General features: G+C 33.8%; 1 protein-coding gene and 1 non-coding gene across 10 annotated transcripts in view; both read left to right on the top strand.

Moving 5' to 3' along the window:
- The window catches only part of CEP128 (centrosomal protein 128), a 99,130-nt gene that overhangs the window by 21,773 nt on the left and 50,803 nt on the right, over positions 1-26,554 (top strand). For 8 of the 9 annotated variants that reach the window (XM_090141463.1, XM_090141465.1, XM_090141469.1 and 5 more), the window contains 9 exons: positions 2,479-2,565; positions 4,081-4,155; positions 5,081-5,213; positions 6,766-6,926; positions 14,937-15,287; positions 15,913-16,563; positions 20,822-20,986; positions 24,285-24,461; positions 25,802-25,861. In XM_090141463.1, coding sequence (XP_089997589.1) covers positions 2,479-2,565; positions 4,081-4,155; positions 5,081-5,213; positions 6,766-6,926; positions 14,937-15,287; positions 15,913-16,563; positions 20,822-20,986; positions 24,285-24,461; positions 25,802-25,861 — 1,860 coding nt within the window. The remainder of the gene's footprint in view (positions 1-2,478; positions 2,566-4,080; positions 4,156-5,080; positions 5,214-6,765; positions 6,927-14,936; positions 15,288-15,912; positions 16,564-20,821; positions 20,987-24,284; positions 24,462-25,801; positions 25,862-26,554) is intronic. The other variant, XM_090141466.1, reaches the window with a different exon arrangement.
- TRNAG-CCC (transfer RNA glycine (anticodon CCC)) lies at positions 11,767-11,837 on the top strand. Its single transcript has one exon. It is a non-coding gene; the product is annotated as a tRNA-Gly (tRNA).

The raw sequence follows: 26,554 nt of genomic DNA, 5'->3' as shown, positions 1-26,554 counted from the left end.
TTGGCTCTTTATATGGTGTTTTTTACACTTTTATGTAAGCCTTCATTTCCCAAGCTAAACCTTTTGCAGAGAAATCTTCAATGGAGGAGAACAAGAGTGGCGTAAGCCAGTAAGAGATAATTAGGAAGGAGGGCAATAGATAGCATAGAGCTTTCTTTTACCTACATAGTTTCTGAGTCATTAGTAAGAGCTACTGGTTGTGGATGACCAAATATTTCTGTTTCTTAATGACATTCTAATTGCTTAAGTCATGGTCTGTCTGGTACCTACTGAAGAAACCCGTGTTTCACAGCTGAAGCAGTGCACGTGAGGTGTGTTTTATTTTATTGTACCATCACATTCTTTTTATAGTACTTTAACTTTGACATATTTGAAGTGTTTTTTCTTAATAATAAAATGATTATGGGTAATTTTTTTTTTAAAAAACAATATGCAGAAAATAAAAGCAAACATTGTATTTGTAATATCAGTGATATGAAAGACTGCCTTTTTGTTTGACATTATTGCTGTTTAATAGTCTAAATATCATACAATGATTCTGGTACATTGAAATGACATATTGATTTCTGTGGTTCTTCTGTGAATTTGGATGTACTAGTGATGCAGTAATCTACTTTTGCCTTTTACAGGGGCATCTTGAAAAGCTTTCCTAGGATTTCTAATTCCAGCTCAGCTTTTACTGAACTATAATTTAGTTTTCCTTAAACTGAATTTTATTATCTTTATATGCTGACTTTCCTAGCAAAATCAGCACATGAAGAAGTGTATATTTTTACAATTAATTACTGCAAAAAATAAGACTGGCAAACAGTTGGCTGTATATAGCAGTGCTTCTAATTTTGCTAGAAAAATGAAGCAGAATTGCAACTAGTATGTATCACTTAAAAATAAAACAACCACCACTTGACGTACAGTAATAACATTAGCTGAATCTTAGGCTTGTTTTTTTTCCCTATGCTATAGCTTTTAGGGAGTTCTTCCCAGAATCCTTTTGACCAAAGTGGGAAAGTGACAGATTTGAATGCAACTTAGAGTTACATTGGTAACTCATAAAGACTGATTTCAATACGTACTGAATAGTTAGAAAAATACCTTAGATACTGCAAGATTGTGATGTATCTGATTATGAATCAGTAAAATGAAACCCTAATTCTTAATGTAGCATAACATTTTCAGTGACATAATAAATATCTTCCACAATCTAATTTTTTAGTATAAACTGTTCAAGCAGGAGAGGAAGCCAAAATATACTGAAACCCATACATTTTATGAGATGAGGATATAAGGTTAAGAGAAATATAGACATCCATTTATTTCTCTACAAAACTACTTATAAAAATAAAGCTTCTACAGTTGAATTTTTAACAAAGTGCAAACTTTTCCCCAGCAAGCAGAAAATGTTCAAAATTGCATGCAATTGCACTAATGACAGGAATCAGTTTTAGGGATATTTGTTTAAGGAGATATTCCTTTATGATGTAAAATAAATATTTAGAAAGAACAGATTAGAAAAAAAGCTTTTTGTTCTGGGCAGGCTATAGATGTATTTACATTTTGTAATATTGGATCAAAATAAAAAGTGTGCTAAGATCTCCAATGAATTGATTTTGTAGCTAGCCTGGAAACTGCTTGGTCATGTTTTATAGCAAAGAAATGAGTTTTTGATGCGATTAGTCAAATTCACAGCAAATGAAGTGGATGAGTTTGTTATGGCTTGCAATACTCAAGTTTGGTTTTTTTTTGTGTTACAAATCTCTTGTGATGTCTGTTGCATTTATTTGCCAGTACTTAGCTACATTTTGTAAATAGTGTTGGTTTATAGAAGGACAATATTTGAAAATTAATAATCAAAGCAGTTTTATTTTCATAAGATGCTTTATGAAATGTACGTTGGCGGTTTTACACACTCAGTTTGGAGTGGGACAGGAAAAGTCTGTATGGTTTGTCTATTTATTTTTGAAGTAAAGCATAACGAGCTTTAGATCAGGAATGATTCAGTTAATCCTGCTTTAACACTACAATTCTAAACATCTGTTAGAATTCAAACTTTATAGAAGGGTCTTCCTCACTGCTATGCATCATATGTCATGTAATCGCATATTCTGTACTGGAGAATATATTCTCCTCATCTGATGTTTTTACAACTTACCTATAGGGGATCTCTTCAAATTCTTAGTCCTTCATTTCATAGTGTTTGGGGTGAGTCTTGTGCATCTGCAGATCTATAGATCAGACAGGATGTTAATGCTAGTTGTAACATTGTATGTGGCCCAGTATGTTTATGTATGCATGAGCTTTTTTTGGTTATTTTTCATGACAAATAGGCATTGACTTCACCTGGAAATTTTAGACACAGTCAGAAAGCACTCATTTAGCTATTTTCTTAAATGTAAGGCTGATTGCTTCATTTTAATATACTTGAAAGGAAGACTTCTAACTTTTTAAATGAAGTTCACAATACTTTTTTCAATTTTTAAGGCTTTAAAGAAGCAGAATGCAAAAGCAATGGAAACAGAAGAACTTGTGAAAAATAAAGTTGTGAAATATGAAAGTGAAAAGAAACAAGTAAGCCTTGCTTTTATTCTTCTTTGGTTTAAGTGACTGCATAATGTCATATGTTGTAGTATATTCTTCGTCCTTCAGAGAAACCAGCAGGATAAACCTTTCTTTACTCTTTAAGTGGGGTTTTTCTTGTTTGCTTTTTTATATCGGACATACAGAATGCAACTACACTAAACTTATGTCTTTCTTACTAAACTCTTTAGTTACAGTCTGTTTCTTTTACAAGTGCTCCATCTTGCCAGACAGACAAGCTTGTAGATTATCCTTGATTTCTTTTTTTGATTTGTCTCTGAATAGAGTGAAATAGATGTAGTTACCTCTCAAATATTTTCAGCAGCTCTACGATGTGACTTTTCTTCATCTCAGCAATTAATGCTTGTTTCATTATTTTGCAAACTAGTGATTATTAATATTTTTCTTTCTGAACAATTTTTTTGTTTCCTTTTTACTGTCTGTAGAAAACAAAATTGCTTATTTCCTTTTCTTGCAGGTTGCAAGGGTCCTATTATATTTTTGCTGGCTTTTTCTTCCTCTTATATAAACTTTAAACTTTCTGTCAATAATTTCCATGTCTATGCTAAACCTTTACACAAGACAATCAATGTAGTATTTTATATTCTCTGATTCTTTTAATTTCATTAATACTCGTCCTGTTTACTTTGCCCATTTGCCAGCCTCCTTAGCATTCACAAAAGGGATATTATGTCTACAAAAACAATTCCTGCTTTGAAAAACTATTTTTATTTCCACGTGCATCTTTTCAATCTTTGAGTTATTTTTGACAAGAGTTCACAAAATATTTCATAGTTTTTGTTTTCTGGCTTTGGAATGGTAATCAGTTTGCTGACTACCTCTGATTACACATTCTTACGTTTCCTTGACACAGTATTTTAGGGAAAATTCTAATTGTACGAAAGTCCAGGCTCTTCAGTTTTTCAGTCATCTTGTTTCCAGAAAAATGAAAACTGAAATATAACTTTGAACACAGTGCAGAGAAGCACAGAATTTATCAACTACCAGTTGTACAAATTGTCATCTTTAACATTTTTATGGATAAATTATGTGGCAAAGATTCAAATGTTGTCATCTTATTTTCTGAGTTTAAAAGTATGCCACAAATCCTGGCATGTTTTTAAAACTTCTTTTAATATTAGTTTTTTTCTTTTGTTTTAGTTATAGCCCTGTGAAAAGTTACTTTTATGCTTCTTTGTTTATTTTCTTCCTTTTTGTTTGTTTGTTTTGGAGTTTATATACCATCTTCATGTTATGTAGATAAGTATGCAAAAAAAAAACATAGACTATAAGTTAAAAATTCTTTTAATGATTTAAATATATCTGGGATTTAATACAAATGAAAATTTGTGTTAAAGATTTGGATGAATAAAAATGTGTTATATATTATACTTTATTTTAAATTATAATTTGTACCAATTAATTTGTGCCAGAATTAACTAGTTAAATAGAACTTCTGTACTGTGATGCACACATGCCTTTTCTTTCTTCATCATTTTCTGTAAGCTTGAGCAAGAATTGGAGAAGTCCCAGAAAAAGCTGAATCAATCAGAAAGCAATAGAGAAGCTCTTTTGCATCAGGTAACTGCTTTGGTGTGATGGAAATAATGAAGTTCATATTTGGCTATTTCAGTCTTTCTGATTAATCCTATCTCATATTCTGATAATGTTCTTTTGGAAAGGAAGGAAGGAGATTCAGAAAGAAAGATTTGAATACAGGTATACACCTTTTTGAATGTATGTTCACATATTAATAAGAACAGTAATAGCAGCCATGGTGCTTTTCAAGTACACAAACACATTTGTAACTGCCCTTCATTGTATGCTCTAGAACAACTTCTGTATTAGTGATTATTGTTATGCAAAGTGGATGACTTCATGTACATCAGTGGCATAGAAGTATTTGCTGTATAGTGTACTACCATATGGGGAAAAAAAAATAAAGAAGAAGGCAAACCATCTTGAAAATGATCCGAAGTTTGTTCTGTATAATGCCTACTGATGCAGATAAGATAGAATCTTAAGGATGCAGGAAGCTGGATGATTATAGCATTAGAAGAAAAGTTCTTTTACCTAAACATTTGTAACTGTATATAAGAGAGAGTAAAAAATGTAAAAGGCTAGTATGTTTCTTAAGAATTGGCATATTGCATATTTAATGAGTAGAATTTACATAAAACAAATAACCTTATATTTTCAGTGTAAGAAGACAATTAAAACATATAAAATGATATTATTTTGTTTAGTCTGGAGAAATTAATGCTCAGCCATGGTCACTATAACGGATTTAAATGATCCTTTTAATTTTGATTGAATAAACACTTTGTGGCTTGTAACTAGGAACTAAATTATCTTTTTTTGTTTACCAGCTGCAGAACTATTGAGATTTATTTATAAACATTGTGTACAGTTATTGTTTATGTTTGTTACAGTTTAATAAAAGTATATTATTTACACTTTTATTCTGTTTTCTGTCAAATGACTGATACTTCAATACGTGTTTTAGATTGAAGAACTTCGTTCCCAACTTTTGAGAGCAGAAGAAGATCGTGCAGATTTGCAGCGTCAGATTTCAAGTGTGGTTATGCACCATCAGAGCTCCCAGGATGTGCGAGAAGATGAAAGGAGAATTAGAACAGGTACAGCTCTCAAGATGCCTGCAAATTAGTTAGTCAGCCTGAATGTTAACTCTGTCTCTGAGGTTCCTCTGCTGTTTCAACTAAATCAACTGATAAAATCCTCACTTTCAAGTTAATATACTCTAATAAATAAATATCGATTTAGAATATAATACCTTGATTTCCGTGGTTAAAACAAATGAAGATTATTAGAAAGAATTAAATTGGATAGTGTTTTTATGTCATTCCTAAATACTGCTTTTTTTTTTCTTTTTTGAAATTTCACATTTCATTACATTTGCAGTTCAAAACCTGTCAACTTGAAAATCATAGCAGATGTCCATTTTGTAGCTGGCTAATAAGGCTTCTGAGTTTTTGGTAGAAGCTCTTAAGAAGTACCATCGTATTCCAGAGTATTTAGAAATATTATCCTTATAATCCAGTGTCATTCAGTCAAGGCTTCTACTTGCAGTTTTTTAGAATTTTATGGATGAAACCATGATATTTAGAACAAAAATATTTTAAACAATTTCAACATGGAAGAGTGTATTAAATTATATCTTTATTGAAACCTTCGCTGTTTTGTTAGATAACTGTCAGTATTTAAACTTTTCTAATGTAATCAAAATGCACTGGAGAATGTCTTTTATCTTTCTCCTCATTAACAAAGATATGTGGTACTTAGCATAGAAGAACAGCTACTCCAAGTCCAGTGTTTTGGAAATACTAATTTAATTTGGTTAATGACTTTTTATGTTTTTGTATCTCAGCTACTGAATTATCTTGATCATGGAAATGTAAATCAGGTAGTTAGATTCCTAACTCTCATACAGGGTACTACAAAATGATTAATTGTGTACATGTAACACAGGATTGTCATTTTAGTGGGTTTTATTCAGTTACATCAGTGTTAGTGTACGGGCTTAAAAGAGAACTTATATATGCTTTTCATGTTCAAGAAATCCCTTTTTTTTTTTCTTCACTTGTTTTATAATTATAACAAGTGCTTTGAAAATGTAGGGAAATGTAATGGATGTATAAGACAGAGGGAGAAGAAATGAAAAATTAAGCAATTATTTTTGTTTACTGAATTATTTCCTTTTCTTGGAATATATATGCAAACTGAAATTTTTCTTTGCCTCTAAAGACTTTTGAAATTTTGGCCTAGGATATCTACAGCTTATTTTTGTTGAGGACTTCTCCTGTAGTTGTAGCACTGAGACATATTTCACAGAAAGCAATACCGTCGTGGAACTCACACTCAGGTTGTTTAAAATCTTTGCCTTGAAACTTGTGGGAAATGTTTTTATTTTACTTGTTTTTTGTTTTATTTTCCCCTCCCCAAGGGTCAGGAGTGGGGGCACCCCCTAAAATGATTAGATAACAATAAGCCCTGAAATACTGGTCTTATTCAGTGGAAGGTTATCATATAATTATAGCCATTTTTCACAGATTCATCGATAGCCTTGTAATAGTCACATATAGAAAATTGCTGGAAGTAAAATGAGAAAAATAATTTTCTACGAGTCCATGTTTCTACTGGGCATTTTATTCTGTTCCCACTGTTTTATAGTAGCTGAAAGATATGAGAGAGAAAAGCAAGAACTGGAGAAACATATTTTGGAGCTTAAAGCAAAACTGACTCACAACACAGCAATGTCAGAGGTAGAAGAGCTAAAGAGATGCATAGAGCATAAGGACAAGGAGAAAGCACAGCTTGTATTGCACATAGAGGTGAGTTTTCTTTGTAAATCATTTCCCATATGCTTAAGGTATGCTATAAGCCAGATTAAAGTGTAATTGAGTGACTGTCATACTCTACAGAATTTATTCTATGAGTAAGTTTGAAAGGTGATCTGAGCTTGCAGAAGTCTTTCTCTCCTGTCTTTTTAATAAACCAAAGAATTTGCTGTTGCACATGAATTCATTATTTGTATCACTTGCTTTCTTCTCATGTTCAAATAAAAGATGATCTGATTTTTATCTGCTGTTAGCATGAATAGCAGTTCATGGAGTTACTTGTATAAGTTTAATTTCAATCAAACTGAAATAACTTGTTCTATGAGATAATGAAGTACATTAACAAAAATAAATTGTAACTTCTCCTTTCTTCAGCAGTAGATGCAGGGTAATAATGATGATAAATAAGCATGATACTAATAATAATACTGATAAACCCACGTGATCTATGAGGATGGAAAGATATTAGAACTGATTGCTCATAGATGATGTAGATGTCCCATCCCTAGAAGTACTTGAGGTCAGGTTGAATAGGAGCCTAACAACCTGATCTAGTGGAAGATGATCTTGCCTTTGACAGAAGGTTGGAACTAGGTGATCTTTAAAATTCTCTTTCAACTCAAACCATGCTGTGATCTGACAGTCCCATAAAACATCCTTTCATCTAAATTAGAGGAACATTGGTTTGAAGAATGGGCTACTTGGTGGATAAAGAATTGTCTGGTTGGCCACATCCAAAGAGTTGCGACCTTTGATTCGGTGTCTGAGTGGAGACCACTGATGAGCGGTGTCCCTCAAGCTATCTGTGTTAATGCTGAGACTGTTTAATATCTTCATTGATGACATGGATTAAATGCAGCCTTCCTTCAAAAGTGTGCAGAAGGCTTCAGGCTGAATAGTGCAGTTGACAGTCCAGAGGGTCCTTGACAGACATTTCAGAAAGGTCCTCCTCTTTGGCTGGGGCAGTGTCACACATGAATATAGTCTGAGTGATTTATAGATTGAGAGCAGCCTGCAAAAAGATACTGGAGGTATTCATGGATGGAAAAATGCAACATGAGCCAGCAACATGCACTTGCAGCCTGGAAATCCAATTGTATCCTGGGCTGCATCAAATGAAGTGTGGACAACAAGCTAAAGGAGGAAACTCTTTCCCTCTAGCTTGTTCTCATGAAACATCACTTGAAGTACTGCGTGTAGTTCTTGGGCTCCTAGCACAAAAGAGAGACAGACCTGTTGGACTGAGTCCAGAGAATGATCAGGGGGCTAGCACAACTCTTCTGTAAAGCCAGACTGAAGGAGTTGGAGTTGTTTATCCTGTAGAAAGCTTTGAGGAGCCTTTTTTTTGCAGCTTTCCAATACTTAAAGAACAATTACTCTTGTAAGGTGTGGAGACACTCTTTACATTTGCTGTATTCTTACCATTCTAATGTCAGCTTCTCTGTTGCTTTAAATTAAAAGTAATACCTGTAGTTGCATTGGGAAAAATTGAATTCTCAAAATAAATTCCAAGATGCTGTTTGAAAATTGCCTATTGAGCAGGTTTAAAAAAAAACCTAGGCTGCTCCTGTAAAGGAGAAGGCAAGCAGAATGTGTTTCCTACTGCCCGTAATATCATATAATTGCTCGGGTTGGAAAAGATCTTCAAGAGCATCAAGTACAACCACAATCTAACCAAACTATCCTAACTGTAACAACCCTCCACTAAATCATGTCCCTGGGCACCACATCCAAATAGATTTTAAACATAATCAGGGATGGTGACTCTACCACCTCCCTGGAGAGCCCATCAGCCTTAGTGTTCTGACTGGGCAATAGATTATTTGAAGCACACTGTTTTTTGTTTGTTTGTTTTGTAGTGCCTGAGGAATTCCAGTTACTTGGGTGGCAGGAGTTAATGGGATACAAACACACAGAAAAATCTCTCTTAAAATTTCTTCTCATAGAACATGCCATTTGAATGTCAGAATGATGTTCTAGTACTTATTTCCTGCTCTGTGAAAGTACAGATGGAAGAGGACTCAGATAGGGGTCACTGTCATTTCTGCAAGTTAGAAATCTGTTTTTTCTGATTAACTTAACAGAAAACACTTTGTACTTCTTATCTGCTTCCCAGTGCCATTCACCTACAGAAGCAGCAACAGGAAAATAGAGGGTTTTTTTTTTTTTGTATTATTTTAATGAGACATCAAGGAAACAAGGATGTGAATTTCTAAACTTATGTACTAACAAAGCATTTGTCAAGCCTGTTCCAACAGCTGCTCTTATCAGATAGTCTGATTCTCAGTTGGAAGTTAGCAGTCCTGTTTAAATTGAGTTAAACTTATCTTTGATTAGTGGAGAGGATGTAACTGTTTGCTTCTGGTGCACATGTGATATACGAAGTTTCTTGTCATTTATTTAAATGTCATTGTTTTCAAGAATTTGAGTTGTGCCGTACATTTAGTCCCTGTTACCATAAACACACAATGTGATGTAAAATGGGGAGGATGAGAAAGATTATATTCATGTTCTTAAACTCATGATTAGAAGTGAGTTCTATCTTTAATTTTTAAATTTTATAGAGAATTTTAATTTTAATTGCTCTGGTTTACCTGATCTTGAAAATATATGTAATTATTTTAAATACGTTTTTCTTTACGAAACTAAATAGAGATTGATTCAACCTTACTATTAGGTTTAAGAAGTAAACAAAGTATGCAAATTGTAAAAGTACAATAAGCTAGTTTCTCCATAAGCATATACAAACTCTTGAGCTTCTGAAATAATTTGATTTCCTCAAGATTTCTCTAATTCTAATTAGATTCTAATTAGGTCTGTGGAGTCTTATAATATTGTTTAGTAGAGTGTAACAGCAGACAGTTTGTTTAACATATTTCAAGTTTCCTGAGAAAGAGACATTGATTTGCTTATTTAAGATTAGAATTCTTTAGTAATCAAAATTTTCAGTCTTAGGAAGATTGAGTGATGTTTTTAGCCTTGTTAAAATCTATTTTATGGTTTTTCTTCCATTAGAGATGATGGTGTTAGCCATTATTTTAATGATGCAGGACAACTAAGATATCTGAAAATCAATCAATACAACTTCTATAAATTTATTCTTACAAAACATGAGAAATCCATGCCTTTACTGTAGTCCAGCCTGTATCTGCTTTATATCAGTGATTTGTAAACACTGAAGTTATGCTCCAGAAATTTTATGAAAGTGACTAACATATGCACATTTTAAAATGTATCTGAAATCACATATCTAACTTAAATTTTAAGGTGTTTCAGCTGTGTCTTTATAATTACATATGCTACTGCATATCAGTGCCACTAGCACTTCATACCTGGGGAAAATATGGAGAAGGCACCTATTTAATTGATTTCGTGCAATATACCTTTTAACAAATGAATATGTTTATTGACAGATTCAGTGTAGGTGTCTTTAGTTTTTCAATTAACAGAACTTGTGATTGTATGAAGGATTGAAACCTCCTGGATCAATGGTTAGAGTACGAGTCACAAGGGATTCAGTTGATTGTGATGAAATATTTGCAGCATGTATTCAGTAAAAATTACATAGGTCACTCTGAAAGCAATGCCTCCGATTTGTTTCCATGAAAACTACATCAGATACAAAGAGCACAGTCACACTATTTCATAGTGCAAATTCTCAGCTACAAAATACTTTTTTTCAACACTGTCAACACCGTTAGCTCTGCATTTTTACCAGCGATGAAAAGGAGCCTGTATGCTGCACTTGTAAAATTTTGCAGAAGTGGAGATGACATGCTGTCACCACTGCTGAAATGTACCACATCCACTGTTTGGTCTCCATAATTGTTCAGCAAGTGCTAATGAATGTCAGTGGGTGCAATTTTTTCTGCATGAAGGAATTCAAAGACACACTTTTGCTTCAAACCACTTTCATGTCAGATGCCATTCTATCAGACTGTCCTTCTGCTGCTGTCTGTGGCACGGAAATAAAATGTAATGGAATATTGGTGAGAAGGTTCAACCTCTACTGCCATACCACCAATTTCCACCTCTGATGTTGTGGACTAACACCATAAAATAGAAGGCATTAATTTCAAAGTAGCTCTCATACTTTAGGTGACTAACATATTAAGTGTGGCTGAAGTGAAATATGACTTATTCAGTTCTTATTATAGATTGTTTGCACATAACTGATTTAAAGCATGTCATTGTATGAAATGAGTTATCTTCACTTTCATTTTAAATGTTCATAAATGTTTTAAGGATTGTCGCACTGAATACACAATGTGGTTTATTTTCTGTTCCTAGAATGGAATTTGTTTTGCAGTTTGTGGTGATTAGTTTTAAATGAGGTTGAAAATGCAGGTCAAATATACAATGTGTAGTCAAGCTGAACTAATCACGTGTTTAAGGCCTATGATGATTAGTTTCTTTTTCAGATAAATAATGACTTCTAAGTAGAAAATGTTGATCTTTGCCTACAATTTCTTTTGAAAGTTGGAAGATAAGTCTTATATTAGGATGCTGGATATGTAGTGAACTAGAACTGTTAAATACACAACTGTTTTACATGGAGTTAATGGTGCACCAGTCTTTCAGCTTGTTAATCCCCTTTCCTTTGCATCATCTTTAGATGGAGTCTGTTCGCTGAAGTATTACTGGTGTTGCATTCTGAGGGCTGATAAAAACTTCAATCAGTTTTGAAAATAACACTTGTGTTCAAATCTCTTGAGCATTAAGTTGTTGCAGTCCAGGATCAACTAACTAAATGTAATGAATTTTTAAGAATTGCAAGAAAATTCTCTTTTGAAAAAATCCCTAGATATTAATGCCAGGAGCATTATTGTCAACTGCGCTGCTGGTGTAGTGGTATCATGCAAGATTCCCATTCTTGCGACCCGGGTTCGATTCCCGGGCGGCGCAGAAAGTTTTGATGATCAGAGAGCTGGAGCACCTCTCCAACAAAGAAAGACTGAAGCAGGTACTAAGACATTAATAGTAAGATTGTAACAAAGACATTAATGATATGTCGTTATGGCAAAGTACAGAAAGGCATCTCCTTTGAACCATTCAGGGCATTGATCCGGACCTGCTTCTTATACAAGCAAGTAGTTTCTGAGCATATAGCAGAACATATGGATAAGTGATTCAGTCAAACTCTATTTTAGAACTTCTAGCTTTTCTTTGTTGTAGACTAGTCAAACACAATGTTGAGGTGTACAGACGGATAATAGAAAGTGGCAAAGAGATTACTTAACTGTAACTGTTACCTTAGAAGTGTTAACTAAATGTATTTACCACAAATTCTCCTCCATTTTTCAATGAATGTCTAGAAATTGAGAATGTGTTAGAATTTTCCAAGGAACCAAAAGATAGGACCATAACCTGCACTTTTTATAGACACTTAAGTATGGACAGTGGTGTGTGAGGTGTACTACTATAGATACAGACATCTCTGCTTTATACTTGTATATGTCAATTCATGTAAAGTGAAGATATGTATCTGCCACATGAGGAAAGAGGTTTTGGACAATTATCAGTATCCAATCTCTCTCTATATAGAGATAATAAATATCTTTTCATACAAGAGTTTTTACTAAAAGAATTTTTACATATTTTACAGCAGTGCATATCTGAAAAGTTGCTTATTTAATGTTTTAAATACCAGTAGGGAAAACTTCTACAGATTGGGTAGAATTTTGACATCAGCATGAATGTTAACATACAGATAAGCATATTGGTCTTGTACATCACAATAGGAATTCAGAAGTACAGGTCAGTACATTTGGGAGTTCTGTTATAGAAATATGAAAATAAAGGCTGTGGAGAGCTAGTCTTTTTCTATTCACCTTATTTTACATGAAGAGCTACGTGAGAAGTTGAAATGCTGCAATTTTCCAGCTTATATCCTCTTTGAAAAGTTCTATCCTATTTCCTTAATAGTGAACTCACATTTATATTAGTATATCCTCATCAAAGTTTATTCCCCTCCCCCCTATGCAAATTAGCTAGTGTTGATAAGTAAGTTGTTACTTATTTTATAGAAAATAAATGTTTCTGATTTTTTTTCATTTTACTAGAAATCAATAATTTGGAGACTAAGACTTCTGTTAAATGAATGTTTACTATTAATTTAGCATTGCTTTCTGTGTTTAATCTTAGTCTCGTATTCCATTAAAGTGTTTGTGGGAATTGTAGTGTATTAATGAAATATGTTCTTTTGGGGAATTCTGATTAAATATATATGTTTATAATGATGCAGATAATTGAATAGTACATTGTTTTAGGCAGATGTCTTCTGTAGTGTCTCCAGAAAGACATGAAATGTGAAGTGATAATCTGGCTGTTTTTTTTCTTACGAGTCAGTAGTGAAACAAATTGTGTACGTCTTTTTCTGATGTATAGAATTGTAAGTGTAGGAGATTTTCCTGTTTTCTTTTTGCCGCCTGCATAATATTTACTTACTTTATTACATAGATAATGTGATGTTAACATATTTATTATTTATATATCAACTGTGTCTAGCATGATCATGTTCATCCTACAAGTGAAAAACTGATAGGCAAGTGGATCATCCTACTCCAGATTTACATCATGGATACAAACAGAAAGCTGAACTGACTGTTCTTGCTCGTAGTGGCAATACATTCCAGTCTGTGGTGTATTCTGGCAGTCCCACAGTCTGTCACCTGCTAGTCATCTTGTCAGGACAGTAAATGCTATCCTGGAAAGACTGATCCAATGCATGGTCTCTCTGGAGGCAATGGTCTGCTGGAGGTGGGGGGAAAAAAATAACAGAAAAATCTTGACCTTTGACTAAACAGTCATTCTATGTGCATCTGTAAAGACAGTTATCAATTCCTAGGCAAAAGAGTTTTTCTTTGTCCATTTTGAATTGCTCCTTTGTCCAGTTTGAATTGTTCAGTTCAGAGGACAGTTCCAATTTGTTTCAGTTGTTCTGAAATCTAATCCTCTTCTCTAAAGTTTTTCCATCCTTTAAAGCTTGATGATATCTTTGAAAGGAGTAGGCCTAATAAAACCATTTAAGTTATTATAAAAATACCGAATAGCATAAAAGTGGTCTAAATAGGTCTGAAATATGGAATACTAATCTTATTGACAACCTTAATAAAATTCCTTCTTAATAAAATTCTTACTTGACAATCTGAATTTTAATTCAGTTTGGGATAGTGAAGCTTCAGTAACTGATTTCTGAATGCAGAATGCTTATGAAAAATGTTTTTACTAACTTATGAGACTGTCTTGGGAAATATCACTAGATTCAAGATAAGCAGCAGTTATTATTTTTAAAATACATGTTTTTATTCTTTCCTACTTCATTCCATCTGTCAAATTTTATTCGGTATGGAAACTAATCGATGTCTCCAGAATGCTTGCTAATGTTATGCTGAAATGAAGTGCATACTAAGAATTGTTTTATTTATTCTAGAAACATCCAGCAAGCTGCTGTATTTTCTTTTTTTTCTGTCTTTTCTTTATTTTTCTCTTCCTTCCGTAAGACTATTCTGTCTGTTGCTCCAATAACATTGGGTAATATCTAGCTTGTATATAGATTACTTCTATTGTGATGACTGGTGTTGTTTCCTGGCTAGTTTTCTTTTTCCACTCAATATATTTATGTCTATTTCCTTATATCTGACTTTTTGATATATTTTGTTTGTTTAGTGCATATTATATTAGGAGATCTTGGTCACCAGTTCTGTCTCAGTTTTGAAATACAAATAACAATATGAACAACCAGAAGAAGAATAAATGCTAAAAGTAAAATATAGGATAAATTGGCCATGTATTTTATATCGAATGTTGAAATTCTTCACTATTTCAGAGGGAGATTCTGTGAGCTAATGGTATTTATTGCCTAATCAGAGAGATCTTTTAAACAATTCTTATTTTAGATAGAAATGTGTTTTGAGCATTGCTGTATGTTTGTTGTTTTTTATAAGGTTTCATACTGTATATCTTCAGTGTTGAAATTTTTGTATTTTACTGTGGCGATTTTAGGCGTTAACATCTGACCTGGAAAACAGGAAGAAGCAGCAGCAAAAAATGCTAGACCAGCTAAAAGAGATAGAGAGTTGCTACAAGGCTAGTGAGAATGGACGTAGGCAAACAGAACTCCAGTCTGCTGAATTAGCTCATCAAGTTGAAGAGAGTACCAAGGAAGCAGAACGGTACCTTACTGAATTCAAGCATTCAGAGGCACTCAGGCTGGAAACCGAGAAAAGAAGAGAAGATTTGAAGGTGAGAGCACAGGAAAGCATCCGACAATGGAAACTGAAGTGTAAGAAACTGGATCGTGAGATGGAAAAACAAAATGAAGCTATAAGTGAACTGATGGATAAAAATAATCAGGTAAGATAGTCTTTATTTGTAACCATCCCATTTACTTTCAGAAATGAATATAAGTTTATTTATGCAAGTTGTAACTTAAACCATCCACCTTCTTACATTCTGGACTAAATTTTCTAATGAACTACAAAATAGCAAAAAGAAGGCAATATTTTTTTAAGTATTACAGAGTTCCAAATTCTGTTCTTTAGCCAGTATTGCAGCTCCTTAATCAAAGCTTTTTTCTTGTAAAGAAGAAAGTTGTGCTATGAATGTTGTTTTTTTTTTTTTCTTTTCACTTTGCTGTAAATGTAGCTTATTTTTGTAAATGTTTAAATGGTAAAGTTATATATTGCTTAATGTAGTATACTCAGGTCACATCTTTGAATATAGCATTTGTTTTTACTGTGTATGTCAAATTGCTAGTATATCATAATTCTATATGGATTTTGACACTCTGGGCGTATTTTTAATTCCATTGTGTTTTTAGGCTTTTCTCAAACTCTAGGCTTATAGTGATACCTTTTATTGTCAAAGTCTGCAGGTTCTGAAATTTTTGCAGAACAAAGCATTCTACTTAGGTGTTAACTTCCAGTTATTTCCTTTAAGTACTTCAGGTGGCACTGGATTTCTTTTTTATATTTCCTAGGTCCTCAAGGAAAAAGATGACCTCAGAAATCAACTTCTCTCTGCTATACACCAAATAGAAAACCTTCAGAAAGAGTTGAATGATGTGCTTACAAAAAGAGCCCAGCAGGAAGAACAACTTCACTGCAAAGAGGTAAAACTAAATGAAATGAAGTCTCAACAAATATCTCTGGAAGAAGAGATAAAAGAAGTTCGAGGTACTGTAAATAAATTAGAGAATGAGTTGAAAAAGCAAATCTTTCTACAAAATCAGATGCAAGCTGAAAAGGAACATTTGGAACAAGAACTTGCAAGTAGTAAATCAATTCATGAAAAAGACCGGGAAAGACTCTTAGAAATGCAAGCAGATGTAAAAAATCTGAGTGCTGTGCGTGTGGAGCTTACAAACAGAATAGCAGAAGAAGAAAAAATCAAAAAGGAATTACGTAAGAGCCTCTCAGAACTCCAGAAGCATCAGGAATCTAAGCATGAAGAGATGACTTCAGCTAATAAACAGTTGAAGATGGAAAGAGAAGTTCACCAACAGGAGTTAGCAGATCTTCGATTAGAATTACATAATGCTAAAATCAAACATGAACGAAACATTCAAGAGCTTACAAAACTCCTTAAACAAGAAAAGGATGATGCAGACTCTCAAATCAGAATGCTAAAGGTATTCTGTATAATTCCAAAAACAAACTTTTATTTCTTTTGAGCGATTAAAGTAGTAAAATATGTGTTGAAAAACATTTAACACATATTATTGCAAGTCTTCATAAAAACTGTATTCTTATAGTAGTTTTAGAGCAAAAGTTTTTATTAGTTCAGAAGTAATGACCTAGCTATATCAGTGATCAGAACAGGAGGAGATGTGTAAAGCTCTAGTGCTTTAACATTGTTTGATTATTTTTCAACTACTATTTCAATAAGTTATCATCATGGCTCTGTTAGATTTATTTCATTGGCTTTATTTCAGAGATGTTGCATTTTTCTAAAGATATGAATCGCACAATGTTGGAGTACCGTCAGTGTATTTAGAAACACTTTCAGAATGTAAATAGTGATCAAATAATACTTTATTAGCACTATAAATATATTTTTCTGCTCAGTTTCATCAGATATTTTTAATTAAAAATTTGCCATATAAAAACTTAACCACAGGAAGCTATAAAATCCTTAATCAAAACTGTGGTGATTGCTTCATCATAGGTAATATAAAGAAATTGATTTCTTTTCTCAAAAATACACAGATTAGGTTAAAATGCATGTTTTCCACATCTTGGCAGTTACGAATTGATGTTTCTTAGAAAAGCATGGTTAGTTATCATTCATGGCAGAACTGACAATATGTTAAGCACTGTATAACATAGCATTTAATAAAGATAGCAAGAAAAAAAAACAACAACCAAACACTGGGTAGCTGTTAGTGGAAGGATCATTAGAAACTGAAAATATTTTGACAGGAAATGCTTAATGTTTTGGGAACCTAATTTATAATGTGTCTAGCATTGTTATATAAGTGATCTGTCCGAATAAGAATTCTTTTTTTTTGCATGAAATTGCAATTGATGTCAAGGGAAATGTATTCTGGATGGTGGTAATCAAAACCTGAGCTGATTGTGACTATTTTTCCCTTTTATGAAAAGGTCAGTGTTACAGTAAAGGCCTTGATATCGATCCTGACAGTTGTGACTTAACAGAATATTAAGAGAAGTCACTTCCTTTTTTTCATTTATAGAGCTGTGACTTTATCTTAGACTTTTTAATCTACATACAATTTTTTACAGCTTCAGCACAGATGAGTGGAGAGCTTGAGGGAAATGAATTTTGTAAGATACTTGTGTAGGCAACTGTTTTTAGGAGCGCACAATGGTAGTATGCAACAAACATCGATTCAAACAATGTGAGAGCAACAAAATAGCTAGGTATATTATTTTGTGAGAGGATCTGATAAGGTTGTGATGGTACAGGTGGTATAGTTTCTTCACCTTTAGATTGCATTTGGGTTTCACTTTTATAGATAAAGTTTTCTCCCAAGTTAAGTTAAAATTAGTATGATTTTTAAATTCTTTTTTTGTGTGCTTTTGTTTGTTGCTTTTTTTTCCCCCTCATTGCACTGAGTTTTTGTGCCCGATAATCAACAGTCTTTTCCTATCACCTGGATAGTCTTGACTTTATTTATAATCTTTTTTCAACCTTTGTTGTAAGTTATTGTAAATACTTCTGTGAAATACAGTACCCTGTAGTACAGTACAGTACCCTGTTCAGAAGTTGATCATAGTAAAGTCTGAAATATAAAAGTCAGTTGAGAGGAATGTAGTAGTGGTAAAAGCAAATTTAATGCATTTCTTAAGACCCAAAACCTCATCTGAGGAGGATTTCTGATGTGAAAAGTTCTTTTATCCTTGGCAGTTCTTTTTTCTCTTACATCTTCTGCATGATACTTTCTGCTTCGTTCTCGTCTGATTTGCTGCATTGCTGCATTGGATTGAGAAGTTACAAAGTAGTTAAGAATTTTTGTTTTAATGAGGCATTAGCATAGGAGGGTAGTGTATGAAATGTTATGTGCTTCTACAGACTACTGCAACATGCAAGATGTCAGTGTTGAGAAGGATCTTACTGTCTCTGTACTGAGATTCTGGTACTTTAAGATTTTACATCTGTTTCTTCTAGAATCCCTTAAAGGAGCCAATGTCTCTCTTATTTCTTTTTTTTTTTTTTTTTTTTTTTTAAATGGTAGATAAATGAAGCAGAGGAAATAAAGTAGTTTACTTTACTTCGTGGTTTCCAACTGTTATGTGTGATCAGAAGCCCTAAATCTCTCCCCTAATTCTGCTACCTGCCCTCATTTGCTTTTCAAAAGCATTATTGCAACTTTAGAAAAAGGAAATACAAAATTTTCTTGTGACAGGAGTTTCAAATATTAATCTTTAAGATTATAAAAAGATACATATGTATACATAAATATTTGCCTATCTTCTTTGTTTATAAATTAACTTCTATATGCATTCAAGAAATGGGCGTGTTTTTTTCTTCCTGAAAATAATCAGAGGCAGAAAATAATGGATTCAATCCAGATCAGTGAAATTATGAACACATCTGCCACAAGTGTACTAGAAATTAATAAAAATTAATGTTCTCAATTGTGACTCAAAGGCAATATGATTGAGGAACCTGTTTCTTGAATTGTTTGTTTTCATATACTTTATTATACACTTAGTAGGAACTGAAAAGAGAATTGTATAAACCTATTAATTGGAAGTATTCTAGGTGTTGCAGGCTTGTCTTTGTGTCTAAATTAAACTGTAAAATCTTTTTTCTTAATCTTCTTCCCAACATAATATACGAGGGCTGCTCAGAAAATAATGCCTCCTATTTTAATATATTGGCCCACGGTGTCAGAGGCAGATGGTGGTGGTGTTGCAGTAGAGGCTGAACCTTCCCAGCAATATTCTGTTACACGTTATTTCTGTGTGACACATGGCAGCAGAGGGGCAGCCTGACAAAATGGTGTCTGATGCGGGAGTGTGTGTGAAACAAAGGTGTGTCACTGAATTCCTCCTGCAGAAAAAAATTGCATGCAATACCCATTGATATTCACTGACACTTGCTGAACATTTGTGGAGACCAAACAGTGGATGTGAGCAAAGTGAAGTGGTGGATGGTACATTTCAGCAGTGGTGACAGTGGGTCACCTCCACTGCTGCAGATTTTTACGAGTGCTGCATGCAGGCTCTTGTTTGTCACTGGCAAAAGTGCACAGTTAACGATAGTGACAAAGTTGATAACTAGAGTTCTGTAACTGCGAATTTGCTCTATGAAATAGTGTTATTGTGCTCTTTTTATCTGATGTAGTTTTCATGTAAATAAATAAGAGGTATTATTTTCAGAGCAAGCAATGGATATTTATAGTCCTGATTCTCCTCAGGAATTTACTCTACAGGTGTGTTTTTGTGTATAACTGCATCTTGCAATTCATCTATTTTAAATCTGGTTTTGGATAATGATATGTTTGTGTAATTTTCTTTGTTTTGTTCTTGTTTTTTTTTTTTTAATTTACTATTTTATAGATCTTCTGGAGAATTTCTCAAATCAGTCAGCTGAATGAGAAGCAAATATCTAATTGAGGAAAGGCAGGTCTCATCTTTCCCATGGAAACTGATATATTTTATTCACTCAACTACTTTGGGCTCTTAGGTCCCTTAGATGTTTTTTTCTCCTAATTTTCCTCTATAACATCTTTACGAATAGTGTTAAGAACACAGAGTTCTAGAAATGGAAAAGCAACCAAACCTTTGAAGTTGTTTCCCTGCAGATATAAATTTAGTATTCTTACAATGAAATGAGTTTTGGTATTTCTGATTCCAAATGATTGCAGTAATGGAATATTTGCATAAACACTGAGCTTCTTTAAGTGATGTCAGCTGATGAGTGTAACAGACTTGAAATGCAGAGTCTTAGAGTTCTACTTACTGTTTTAAAGAGACTGTATGGTGCTATGGCGTTTTACAGAAATTTGCAGTGTACTTAGCTTAGAAGAATGTCAATGCTATGTGACCTGGTTTTGCAGTTATATTTGCATTATTGGTAAAGTTCAGGACAACTCTAAATTGTAAAGGAAAAATCTGTATCATTAACTTTTTTTGGCAGAACTAATAAATCATTATAATAACAACAAAGTCATATTAAGTCATTGTATGCAATAATTTTACTTTCACTGTATGGCTTCCTTAATTGATAATTATTTTTGTGTGATATATTTGCCATATTCAGATAACTGATTGCATTTAATACAACTTATATGTTAAAAAAAGAAAAAAGTTAATTATCATTCTATGATTATGTTCCGTGGTCTTGAAACTCAACTGTCTGAGAACGATGGGAAGTAGTTTGTATAGTGACTTTGTCATCTATTTATCTTTTACCTCCAGATGGAACTTGTAGAACAGAAGAGCATAGTCAAAACTCAGAGTCAACAACTGGAGAAGATAAAAATAGAATGTGATAAATTGACAAAAGAATTAACCCAGTGTGGAGAAGAAAATACAGAACTCAAGCAAAAATTTGAGTTTGTAAAACAAGAACTAGAGAAAAAGGTAAACATAATTAGTCTCAACTTTTTTTAAAGTTTTTTAAAGTTTTTTGAAGTTTTTTAAACTTCAGATAAATGTCTAAAATAAAAGTGAATTATAAAATTAGATATAGAATAGAAAATAGAATTAGATATGGAATTATAGAATTAGCAAAAAAAACCCACATAGGCACATTCAGTAACAGATGCTGTAGTACATACTTTGTATATAAATCAGTGACTGAATTATGAATTGTGTCCCTCCATAGATATATCATAGATATATTGAAACTGCTCATTAGTGAAGTATAAGAAAAACTTATCAGAATAGGAATATAAGTTTTTCTTCTAATATGGGTAACTGAGAAACTAACATACCTAATTCAGCTCTTCCAATTCTCTTCATATTCTGCATATACAGTTATGAAAAATTCAGAGCAAATTTGAAGTAGATAAGGAATGTAATTGTGGGAAAAGAAATTCTAAATAACTTGTTTAAAACATTCAAGCAGGAAATATTTTTAGCACAAGCTTTTAGAGAAATTTACATCCTTTTTGTATGTTGGTATTGTATTTCTAGAGATGTGTGCTCTCTGTCAGGCATTCGTATTGCTGAAAGTTCTTCTTACTAATATTTTTGATCAAATATTAATTCATATTCTCACATCCTACAATTATTTACAAGTCTAGTGGTAAATCTGGAGGTGCTGAATAAAATTTTAGTTTGTAAACTCATTTCCTGTTTACTTGAGGTTTTTTTGTTTCCATGATTGCTGCCACATTACTTTTTAATATTTTCCTTAACACTATTGTATTTTACATGGTCCTGTTTTTATGTTAATTTCTTTTTGCAACATTGTGATTTCAGTTGAGTATTTCTGTACAAGAACAAGATTTACCTTCTCCAGTGCAAAAAGCCTTTCTGTCCATTTTTGATTCATATTAAGAATAATGTTAAGAATATGAAATTCAGAGCACCTCCTCTACGAAGACAGATTGAGGGAACTGGGCTTGTTCAGCCTGAAGAAAAGAAGGCTGCAGGGTGACCTCATTGCAGTCTTTCAGTACCTAAAGGGAGCCTATGAGTAGGAGGAGAGTCAACTCTTAGAAATGGTAGATAATAGCAGAACAAGGGGAAATGGCTTTAAGTTGTAGTAGGGAAGATTTAAGTTGGATGTCAGCGACAAGTTCTTTACTATGAGAAGTGGTAAGGTGCTGGAAGAGGCTGCCCAGAGAGGTTGTGGATGCCCCATCCTTGGAGGTGTTCAAGGCCAGATTGGATGGGGCCCTGGGCAGCCTGGTCTAGCATTAAATGTGGAAGTTGGTGGCCCTGCATTTGGTGGCAGGGGAGTTGGAGATTCATGATCCTTGAGGTCCCTTCCAACCCTGGCCATTCTGTGATTCTGTAACATACTGAAAATGATTGTTGATAGATTTAAATTGAGTTTCTAAATTAAAATTCCAGAAAACAAACAGGAAACTTTTTCTTCCTACAGAAAATCACTTATAATTTTTTTCACGATATCTTCACTTTTTAAAAAGTGGATATTTGTGCTGCTAGTTGCAACGTTCTTACACTTCTATGTAAATTCAGTAATTTCTTATCATTGTGAACTTAAATTCCATGTTTTGAGTGTTTATCTTAGCGTGATACAGGAGGTTTATTCATTCATTGCACAGGAAACACTGAATTGTTGTCAGATGCTTTAGCTCAGTAGTTTATTTAAATCTGTTAAAAGATGCCTGTTGATGCTGTAGGTCCCTTTTGTCTTTTCCATTTTTTCAATTTAAATTTCAACTCATATTTTGTTAGGATAAATGAAATATGCAGTCACCACATAAATATTGAGTTTAAAATCTAATGAGCTCATTTTGAATGTAGATAAGGTAAAGGGATTGTTTGGAAATTCCATTAGTTCCTTTTGTCGTATTACTTCTTTCTTCAGCCTATGCTGACTCTTTGCTGTGAATATCAGCCCTAAGAGAAGGACATAGGCATTTTTTTTCCTTTCTGAAAGTTTATGCATTGAAAAAAATCTTGACATAATTTTGTTTGCTCCTTGCCTCTTTTTCTTCCTTGTCTCCAAAAGGAATATGAGACTTTTAAGATTTATCAGTAACCTGCCAAATTAAACATAGTTTGGTTGTATTGATTATATGCTGAAGTAATGTTTAAAATCTCTTAAAAATAAGAAGACTGATGGTTTTGCTGTTCATTAGCTGCATCTACTCTTTGGTTGTGACTACTATGTTTACAAAATTAATGTAATTTGTTTTAGGGGTACAATTGCACAGGGTACAATATGTGTTGTATGTGACAGCGTTTTCATAGTTACTAGTGAAATATCCATGGATTAAAAAAATGGGGGCAGAAGTTTAATTGAATGTAGGTTTTTAGGATTAGTGTTGAATAAAAATGGTTTTTAATTACTGTTTTTCTGTGAAAAATTTTATTAATGTTATTTTTCATTATTACAATGAATACATTCATTTCTAAGGTAATTTTAGACTTGCAGTACATGAACTTGGAAACTGAACTTTGTTTTAGCTTGTTCCCATTGTTCTAAAAAGAAGTGCTTTAAAAGCTCAACTCCGTCAGGCTAGTACAAAGTACTACAAATGAAAATTCAGGTTTTTTTTTTTCTTGGTTGAGATTTTAATTGTATAATGTCTACTGTTCAAGAAATGTGGCTGAAAGCTAGCTCCAACTTTATGTAGTATTAAGAAGATCACACAATCACAGAATCGTAGGGGTTGGAAAGGACCTCCAGAGATCATAGAGTCCAACCCCCCTGCCAAAGCAGGATCCCTACACCAGGTTGCACAGGTAGGCGTCCAGGTGGGTCTTGAATATCTCCAGAGAAGGAGACTCCACAACCTCCCTGGGCAGCCTGTTCCAGTGCTCCGTCACCCTAAGAAGATACAGTTTTTAGAGACGATTGCATATCTTTAAAATGTTTTCCTCAGTGCCAGTCACAAATAGAGATTCTTTGAATAATTTCATTTGAGGACATGCAGACTGTCAATTCAAGTTTCATCTGGGGTCCTGTGTTTTTGATGAGATGCCTCTTTGAGCTCCAGGACAAAATATTAAAATCAGACTCAATGACTGCTGGGTTTGGATTTAGTGCAATTTGTTCACAGCTGATTTCCGGGAGAATATGGAGGATTTTGAGTTATATGAGAAGGTGTAATATTCCACGGCAAGGAACTGTACTCAGTGTCTGGGTGTAGAGTGATTATAATATTGGAAGATAGTTATATTACTGTTTATGCATGTTACATTATTAATGCAATAATTTGTTGTTGCTCTTTAACTGCAGGATAAACAGATCAGCGATGAAGAAGATCATTTGAGAAGGATGGACAAGGCAAGACTGCAATTTAAGGTTCAGCTGCATCATTTAGGAATTGAAAAGGAATCCATTCTCACCATGATAGGAACTGAAATTGATGCTGCTTGTGAGATTTTTTCTCGGGATTCTATGGAGAAATTCAAAGTAATTCTAAGTTTTTCAGTATGCTGTGTTTCTCATTGTTTTCTTAATGGGTGATTGTAGCAAAATCTGCTGAGGCAACATACCACTCTTTGATATAGACAATTTAGGGACAGGAGGACTAGGAATATTTATCTGATATAGATACAGCTGTTGGGTACTGGATATTAGAGTGAGATATTATGAAGATATCAAGAGGTAACTTTGAATTTATCAGAACTTGTTTTACTTTGTCTCCTGAAAGTAAACCATTTACTGGCAAGACTTTCAAAAGTACCATCAAACGTTGCTTTTTCTTCTACCCTAACAGCCCAGTAAGTCTCTGTTGAAGGCAGTGTGACTGCTAGTGTCATGAAATTTAGGAGGTGACATGGTCAAGTTCAGACTGCTCAGGTTAACCTCGTGGGTTTTCTGTGTGCATGCTACGAGGCACAATGCAACATAGAAACCCTAATTATCCAAGTACTCTTTACCTTCTGGATCAGCCAAATCCCGTATTTTTCCAAGGATAATATCAGAGAGACCAGACTTCTTAAAAAACAACACAGCTTCACTTGCCCCAACTCTCCCCGTGTATGTTGGATCTACCTGTTTGTAATAAGCTTCGTACAGTGGAATCTCAGCACAAAACTGCTGGTTGGGGTGGGCGCCGCAATCTTCTTCCCACTAATTCCATAGAGGCAACAAGGCTGGTGAAGGGGTTGGAGAATATGCCCTGTGAGGAATGACTGAAGGAACTGGGGCTGTTTTGTCTGTGAGGAGGCTGAGAAGAGACCTCATTGCTCTCTTCAAATATCAAATATCTGAAAAGTGATTACAGAGGGAGTGGGGTTGGTCTCTTCTCACTGGTGACAGGTGATGGGATGAGGGGAAATAGCCTTAAGTTGCGCCAGGGTAAGTTTAGGTTAGATATCAGGAAATACTTTACAGAAAGGGAGGTTAAGCACTGGAATAGGCTCCCCAGGGAGGTGGTTGAGTCTCCATCCCTGAATGTGTGTTTAAAATGCATTTGGATGTGGTGCTCAGGGACGTGATTTAGCAGAGGGTTGATAGAGTTAGGGTAATATGGTTAAGTTGTGGTTGGATATGATGATCTTGAAGGTCTTTTCCAACCTGAGCAATTCCGTGATTCTATGATTCAATGAGTTTGCATAATTTACTTTTAAGTCTGGCTTGCTTGTAGATAAACAGTTCTATTGAACCATATACAGATATGACTTCCCAGCTGGACTTTATAGCAAGGAATATTTATTTGATGATTTTTCAGTAAGCTGGAAAGAACATTTTCTCTTTTTCTAATACCCTTTTTAATGCATACTTCATTCTCTCTCCCTACTCTACAGGCAATATCACTTACACCGACAGTGCTGAATGATCCTCATCGCTGGTTAGCAGAGACAAAGGTAATGGTCAAGTTGTCTGAATTGTTGTTGAGCAATCTAATATCCAGCCTTCGTAATCATTTAGTAGAAAGTGTGTTTGAGAAGACAGTTAAAAGGGGAAAAAATGCAAAAGCTTTCCTTTGTCAGCAGTTATGATATTCCCAGACTGTTATTTCAGCTGATAAAATAATTTTACAGATTTACTATCAACAAGAAACACTATAGCCAAACAAATAACAATTTACAAAAAAAAAAAAGTAGCTACAGTGATCTTGGTGATCTGTGTTTCCCACTATATAAATTATTTTGAGGCAGTCAGCAGATTATTCTGCAGGGTTATATTTGATGAGACAAGAAATAATTTGAAATAAGGCTTTTCTTTATTAAATCTAAATGTTATTTGATTGGATTCCGGGAATTTCCTTTCTGCCTTCCTTTATAGTTTCTGAATTCTGTAATGTAATTGCATTCATGCTTCAAAACTGTTTTGAGGTGATGACTGGTGAATTAGAACTATCTGGCAGCTTCCCTTCCCCCTAGATGTGCTTCTTATCCAGTATCCTTTAAAAGGATTCAGCTTTTAATGATCAAAGCAGATCATAAGAAATTGTGGAATACATAAAAATTTCTGCTTTGTGTAAGGTGTACATGTAAGACAATTTGGGGTTATTGCTGATATGTGGTTTAAGTGATACTCTTAGACCGGGAGAGACT

Source organism: Phasianus colchicus, chromosome 5, assembly GCF_987193195.1.
Source record: "Phasianus colchicus chromosome 5, bPhaCol1.hap1.1, whole genome shotgun sequence".
In the NCBI taxonomy this organism is placed as follows: Eukaryota; Metazoa; Chordata; class Aves; order Galliformes; family Phasianidae; genus Phasianus; species Phasianus colchicus.
This window is presented reverse-complemented; position numbering and strand designations above follow the sequence as displayed.